This window comes from Desmodus rotundus, chromosome 8, assembly GCF_022682495.2.
Source record: "Desmodus rotundus isolate HL8 chromosome 8, HLdesRot8A.1, whole genome shotgun sequence".
In the NCBI taxonomy this organism is placed as follows: Eukaryota; Metazoa; Chordata; class Mammalia; order Chiroptera; family Phyllostomidae; genus Desmodus; species Desmodus rotundus.
This window is the reverse complement of record NC_071394.1, coordinates 30,042,932-30,050,511: the sequence shown is the minus strand read 5'-3', so window position 1 is coordinate 30,050,511 and position 7,580 is coordinate 30,042,932. Positions and strand designations below refer to the sequence as shown.

The 7,580-nt window shown below is 39.6% G+C and overlaps 1 protein-coding gene across 2 annotated transcripts; it reads right to left on the bottom strand.

The window, feature by feature from the left end:
- Positions 1 to 3,329: 3,329 nt before the first annotated feature.
- UQCRB (ubiquinol-cytochrome c reductase binding protein) lies at positions 3,330 to 7,519 on the bottom strand. Of its 2 annotated transcripts, none has more exons than XM_024572324.4 (4): positions 7,420 to 7,519; positions 5,002 to 5,073; positions 4,178 to 4,344; positions 3,330 to 3,533 (listed from the first exon to the last, which is right to left on the bottom strand). In XM_024572324.4, the coding sequence occupies exons 1-4, from the start codon at positions 7,436 to 7,438 to the stop codon at positions 3,456 to 3,458; spliced, it is 336 nt and encodes a 111-aa protein (XP_024428092.2). In that variant the 5' UTR covers positions 7,439 to 7,519; the 3' UTR covers positions 3,330 to 3,455. The 2 variants fall into 2 exon arrangements, with proteins under 2 accessions (XP_024428092.2, XP_045037658.2); XM_045181723.3 differs by having other exon boundaries at positions 5,002 to 5,087; positions 7,420 to 7,442.
- Positions 7,520 to 7,580: the final 61 nt, after the last annotated feature.

The following is a 7,580-nucleotide window of genomic DNA, read 5'->3' as shown; positions in this document are numbered from 1 at the left end:
TGTTTTGGTGTTGAAATGAATCTCAAAGGCCCTCTGGTCAGACCCTTTCATTTTATAGTTGAGGAGCCCCAATCTCTAAAGGCTAACGATTTACCTAAGTCGTTGACATCACACTTCAGGTTCCAGTTTAGTGGCAAACCACATTTTAAATGCATGCGTAAGAAAGCAGTTATAAACTCTTTTGTAAGACAATTATTTTGAGGGGGATTGGCTTATAATGTTCATATATATGTATAACATTTTCTTTAAAACAGTTAGAATACGAACAGAACAATGATACAGTTGAATAATGTTACCAGAAGTTTCACAGGGATTTATTTTAAAATTACTTTTTGGAATTTATGCAAAAATAGGCAAATGTATTAAATTACAAAGTTAAACAAATACATTCTTTCAATTGCAGGAGAGACATAGTCAGAATCCTTAGAATAACTTAAATAGTTTCTCTTAATACATCATACCTCAGTCCCTCAAATATTAACAGGCTTTCCAGAATCTATGCTAAAAATCAGCTACCTTGTACTGATTCAGTCTGTCTTCCCTGCCCAATTGCTACTACATACAATGAAATTTCTTCACAAAATATAATTCAGAGGCACCATCTGACCTGAGATCTCAAATTCTAATGTTATGGGTTTTAATAGGAACACAAGTATAACCAGAATTTAAACAAATTATGGCAAATAAATTAAAACATTTAGATTTTAACATCTATGGACTTTATTAGGTGTTTCTTATACAGTCATCTGGTATGTTTAAAGAGTGAGCAATCATATAAAAGGAAATATGGTCATAACTGATTGAAGTAATAAAATCCTGAAACTAAATAACATCTCATAATTCATTGCACAGCACATATTAGATTTCATTACATCAGTATATAGCCTAGTAGTAAATTCTCCTGATGGCCATAAACCTCTAAGGTGTTGTCATCCTGAAAAATGAAGGGGAGGGAGTTGGTGCGGGTACAGAATGGATAAATCTTCAGTAGTGCGGTATGGTGCACCTTGAAGTTGTAAAGTTGCAGTGCATCGCCACCTAGTGGCAGAATTTAGTACCTTATTTCAATAAAGGGACCTTTTCCCTGTATTTTCTAGGTACGTCTCTCATTCCCCTTTTAACTGTATTCATATCTGATACTGCAGTCCCTAAAATTTATGCCACCCAAATGAGTAAACCCATTTACACTTCGCTCACCAGGCTTTCAAGTATTTGGTTAGTACAGACTTTATGTTCAACTAGCTTTTAAATTCTAAATTCTTTGCTTATTTTCAAAGCCATACATAAGTCTATGTTAACACCATCCTGTTTATGAATACAGGATTATTATGGCTATAGAAACCTTGGGCTTGGGCTAAGCTTTTATTCTTATTACTAAATCTTTTAGCAAGTCAGAATAGTGCTTACTGTGTGCCGGGAACTGTGTTCTATGTGCTTGACATAAAATGAAGTCAGTTAATTTTCACAACAACCCAGTAAAGTAGGTTCTATCATTAGCCTCACTTTAGAGCTGAGGCAACTGAAGCACAGAGAATTTAAACCATACTACCAAAGTTCCCCAATAAGCCCTGACCAGTGTGGCTCAGTTGGTTGGAGCATCATCCCAAGACTGAAAGGTTGTGGGTTCGATTCCCAGTCAGGGCACATACCTAGGTGGCATGTTCCATCCCCAGTCGGGGAGTATACGGGGAAACAACTGATTGATGCCTCTCTCTCTCTCTCTCTAAAAAGCAATGAAAAAAATGTCCTCAGGCGAGGATTAAAAAAAAAATTAAAGTTACCCATAAGTGAGGCTGTGGATCACTCTATTATTCTGTCTACATGGGATGATGAGCCAAAAAGGTTATGTAAACATAACAGTAATCATCAGTGTATGAGGTTCAAATTCATTTGAAAAGGTCTGAGGAACCTGGAAAACTGAAACACTGGGCAGTGCCTGTCTGAGAATGCCTCTGTCACCGAGTTAGGTCTAAGGGGGAAGTACCCTGACACAGAAACATTCACTCATCAGCTGACCCTTACAAAATAAACAGGCCCTCACTGAGATGTCCATTAACATTGGCATCTGCCACTATCTCTATCAGTTTCTCTGTGACTTGCAACACTGTTCCAACCATAAGACTCAAATGTATTTATTCAAAGTCAAACCACAGACCTTACAATACATTAAGCGTGCTGAAGAACTGCTTTTACCATGACCAAAACTTTTCTCAAAGGAGGACCTAGGCGACTCAGACCAGACCAAAAAACCCCAAAACCATGATTTCCGAGTGTTTCATAAAATAATCTCAATATCAAAGAGAAGGGAGGCTCTTAGGAAATTTAATGAACTTTTTGAGTATTTCAGTAGATTTTTAAGACATTGTATTTATGTTACAAAAGTCCAATGTAAATAAATGTCTGTCAACATATTTCATTTTGTGAAAACATACCCAATGTACATACGTTTGTTTCTCTTTAGTTTTAGGAACGTTAACCGACACAAAACTTCTTTTTCACACTGCTGTTTCCTTCTCTGAGGGCAGACCCTACCATGGCCAGCAGGGGCCCACGGGATACTGTGCAGGCTGCAGGGGCTACAGCTCCTCCCCCTCTCATGACGGCTCATGCTCTCGCTTCCACCAAAGCAAGCATTTCAGAGTTTAGGGGTGGGGATGATGATATCACTGAATGGTTTCAATTTATATTTTAAAAAATTACCCTATAACCTTAAAACTTTTAACTGTTAAAAGCATCCAACCCTTACAATATACTTTATAACAATGATTTCTAAAGTAGAAAAGTCACTGGGATGTAGGGAGAAAATATAACGTCTTTATATTTTTGTCCGTTTTCCAATGTCTAGTTTTTGTTTTTTAATACACATAATTTAAAAAGATGGGATGCAAAGTCAGTATTACTTTGAAAGCAGTGGTTGAAGAGGGCTGTTTCTCAACCCTGTCACACCAGGGGCTGAATCCTTTCTCCTTTAATTCAGTAACTTTGGAAGTCAGAGCCAGTCTGCTCAAATGCTATTCGCTTCAGATAAAACAAAATGACTGGCACTCGCTTCTTGTTCCTTCCAATCCAGCAAGTTAGGCCCTGAGGGGGCTTCTAGGCATCTCGCTAATCTGCAAAGGTGGTATCAAGGTGACTCTTCTACTTGGAAGAGTATTATATCCCTCAGTAAATCATGAAGTTATCCAACCAGCAAAGGAAACTGATTAAAATGGCTTCAGAAGGCAGTTAAATACTAACTGAAAAATACCTCGTAAGTTTGTAAAGAATTTAACAGATACATAAACTCAGTACTTATCAAGAATGAGATTTAGAATTCAAAAACTCCAACAAAAGTTATAACAGATATTTATTTAAAGTAATGTATTTGCAACCCAGATGGTCCTAAATTGTACATTTCAGGTTTAACCGACGTTAAAATGCTGAGGACAGACGCATCCGCAAATCTGATTACATGATTATTTCTTCGCCCATTCTTCTCTTTCTTTTCTTTCCCGAATGACCTCTTTCAGATATGGTTCAAGGTAGGGCTTATCCTAAAGAACAAACAGAAGAAAAATATCATACACTATCATCACACACAGATATATCACAAGTACCCAACAGGTCTTAAGTAACAAAAGAAAGTCACCAAAATTAATTTCCAACTTAAGAAAAAATATTCTCAGAGATTGTCTGCTTTTCTAAAATGTAAAACCTGTGAAGATACTGTAATCAGTTGCTTTGGGAGGTTATGAGAGCAGTCTGACAGAAAAGAAAAAGAAATGAGAGTCTGTAAGCTTTTGCCTAGTTTTAATGCAGCTTAAGGGGCAAGGGGTTGCTTCATAGGGTCCTTCCTGGGAGCTGGAGAGCCACTCAATGGGCTGATCACATGCACACCACATTTTCACCTGAGCGGGAAGCAGAGTGAAGAGGAAGAAGAGCAGCCTGGGAGGCAAAGGACCCCGATTCTAGTCTGGGACGTCTGTTAGAGCCTCGCTTGGTGGTACTGGAACAGTCACTTCACCTTTACGTCTCACTACGTTTGTCTCTAAAGTGGAGTGAACACTTGCTCTGTCAACCTCACTGTAAAAATATCAGTCAGATTAAGAACTCTAAAGCACTCTGCAAATGAATGTTTCTGTTTATAATACTCAGTCCTTAATGGCGAATATTGTCAAATAAACAAAAGCTGTTTTACCTCCTCATATTTTGTCCACTGCTCTTTAGGCAAGATCTGGTGCTTCATGGTGAGGTCCAGCGCCCTCTTAATGCGAAACACCCTGTCATTATACAGGTTCTCAGGAAGCCTTCTTATGGCTTCTTTTACATCGTCATTCACGTGTATCGTATCATCTCGCATTAACCCTACGACAGAAGGAGAGATTGAATATGTACCTAAAAATTCAGGAATTTCTAAAAAATGAGTATCTTTGACTTACACATTTAAGATTTGGGTAAAATATCTTAAGTCAGCTATGATGAAACTCATATTTCATACATAATAAAGGGTCATTATTTCTAAAATGGTACTGTGAAAACAATATGAGCCTTTTAAAATCCACTGCCATGAAACTCACATTTTATCTAAAACAAATTTTAAAATATTTAAAATGTCTAGATTGTTTTTAAACAAACATCAAATATTTTAAAAAATCTCTATTTTCAAACTTCATAGAACTTAAATTTTAAATGCTAAGTGGAGGAGTTGGGAGAGGGAGTATATAAGGAAAATGTCAAGCTACCAATTTAAAGGACATAAATTATTTCTACCTCAAACATTTGAGACAATTCCATCCCTCTCTTTTCCAAAATAATAAAAAATAGATGTGATTTAACATAACAATAAAAGGTCATCTAATTTTAGTATCTTCTAATGTATGCAAGTACAATTAGTTATTTTTTTGGACTTACAATGATTTTTGCAAAAGGACTGCTCTCAGTAAACCACACCCCCACCCCCACCCTCACCCCCCAAAAAAAGAAAAGAAAAAGAAAACAGAACAAGAAAGTGCGGATACTCACCCAGTTTATTGAATCCTGCAGCATTGTAATACCATTTTCGGATACCTTCCAGCCACCGGCCTGACGCTGCAGCTGATATTGTCACACTGTTAGTTGCTACAATTTACTCATTGTACTACATGAAAATACTGACAGACAAGCAACTGCTACTCTGGGAGTCACCCTGTTAGAGAACGCACACATAGGGAGGAATTTCCTCTTTAAAGCATATACTCTAGGCCCTGGCTGGGTAGCTCAGTTGATTAGAGCGTCGATCCCGTATGTCCAGGTTGCAGTTTGACCCCTGGACAGGGCACGTACAGGAATCTAACAATGAATGCACAAATGAATGGAACAACAAATTGATGGTTCCCTCTCTTTGCCCTTTCCTCTCTATGAGCAAAAGGGATTGCAGGTTAAAAAAAAAAAATTGGGAAGTCATGGGGAAAAAAGAGTAAACTCAAACACCTAATGTCCAAAAGATTCAACAATTACTGCCACTCCGACTTCTCAAAGTCAAGCATGCCATCCCTTTATGTCCCCCCACAACTATCAGAATTAAAGGGGTACGGTACAGGAAAGGAACTCGAAATTTCTCCATTTCTTGTCGTTTCAGAAATATATTACAGGTAATAAATATAAGTTTTTCTTTTAAAGAGAGCTGGGGGTGTGTGAAAAGAAGGTGAGGTCTCAGGATAGGTTGGCAGGTCTAAGTGACCCTCGTCCTCTAAAATTTTTATTCTACATTACCTTTTTATTATCTAGCTACCCTCTTGAAAAAACTGTATGTATTTCTGGGAGGATTTTGATACCATTAATTAGTCATTTAACAGCAAAAGAAGCCAATTTTCCTCCTCCCAAGCACCTAACTTTCCACCAAGGGAATGGATATTTGAAAATGGATGAGGAGAAACAAGTAATGTTAAAATTCCTCGGGGAATAGGACTGACCTTGAGGGGCTAACCCGAGTAGTTGCTAAGGGCAACACCACAGTACCTGATGTTTGTAAGAGAGAGGTGGTAGAGAAGGGGAGGTAGAGCAGGTTTAAAATTTCTTTTAAAGTTTTGTCTAGGGCTAGCCCCTTACCAGGGAAGGAAAGTAAATTCTTTTACTCCAACCCCTCTAGCTTCTACTCCTTAGCACATTACAGAGTACAAGGCTTTGGGATATCTCCTTGGTAATTAAACACCATGGATAACATTGCTTCTAGCAAAACAAGTAATACCAAAGAGCCAACGGTCTGCACACATGTAGAAAAATCAGTTATTTATAAGTATATTAAGCAGTGATGGTGATAGTGATGAATATTCATTGAACACTCATAGTGTGCCAAGCACTGTCCTGTTTGCTTTACCCAGATTAACCCGGTTTATTTATATAGCACCCCCGTCCCTGCAAAAGGGGAACAAGTCTTACAGAAGTCACACCATCCAAGATCAAAGCCAGCCAATGATGGAGTTGAGGCCAGGTCTATCTAGTTCCAAACACTGCATACAGGCAGAGCGCTCTCAATATTTGTAAGTTAAATTAACTAATGAATTCTTAAGTGTCTCCCCCACCCTAAAAAGCTCGATGTTATTTAGGTTAATGAATCTTTCTGGCAATTTGAAGTCTCAATAGCTTCACAATTGCTGGGCGCCGGGAGAAAGGGACCAAAATTTTTAAAAAGCTACGTCAGTTTATACCGCCAGAGGGCAGAGATTAGCAACGACATTAAATACATAAACCAACCAATCCACCCACCCACCCCATAAAATTCTATTTGATGTTCTCGCTGTTTTAAATATCCCGGTAATTTCTGTATTTCAATCAATAATAAATACGTTTTAGTGTCCACAATAAATACAAATTTCTTCAAATCTACAGCCCTAACTGATGTTCCAAATAGGGTTAACGAAACTTCCCTGTAACCCTTGCTCAGCTAATTCTAATTCCCAGTTTGACAAGCGCGCGCGAGGGGTGGAATGCTCGCTCCAGTCCTATTTCCAGTCCCACTGCTTCAGCTATCAGCGTAAAGGGCAAACTAATATTCCTCTCGTGGAGCTCGCAGAATACTTTATCGCACTAATGCACACTGGCAGCACTTGGCTCACAGTAAGCACGCAGTTCGTTTTGGCTGACAGTCGTGCAATTGTTTCCTTGTGCCCTTGAACTCTTCTAAGGCAAAGCGAAAGGAATGCCGAGCATAGGCAGATGACACGCCAAGGGAGTCGGAGCCACCGCGAGCACCTTCCCCAAGAAGGTGGGGAGATGCAGTCTGCATCCCAACCCCCTAGGGCGAGCCTGGTGTGGGGAGAGCGTCCTTTAGGCTGGCCTGGAGCCGCCCCTTCTCTTAAACCGCAAAACTGGCCACTTAGAGCAAGGGAAGAGAAGCAAGTGGCTGCGAGAAAGAAAGATCGAGAGTAGCGATGCCCACTAGATAGGACATCGGTAACCTACCTGCAGGCCTGCTCGCCATTTTGACCGGACACTGACGCGTTGCCTGCTGGGTAAGTCAAAGAGGGCGCTCTGGGTCCAGTGCGCAGGCGCCTTGGCTCTGGTCGCAAGGCCAGGGAAGACGCCCGCGCAGGCGCAGTTCTGGCGGCCGATGTTGGATACCT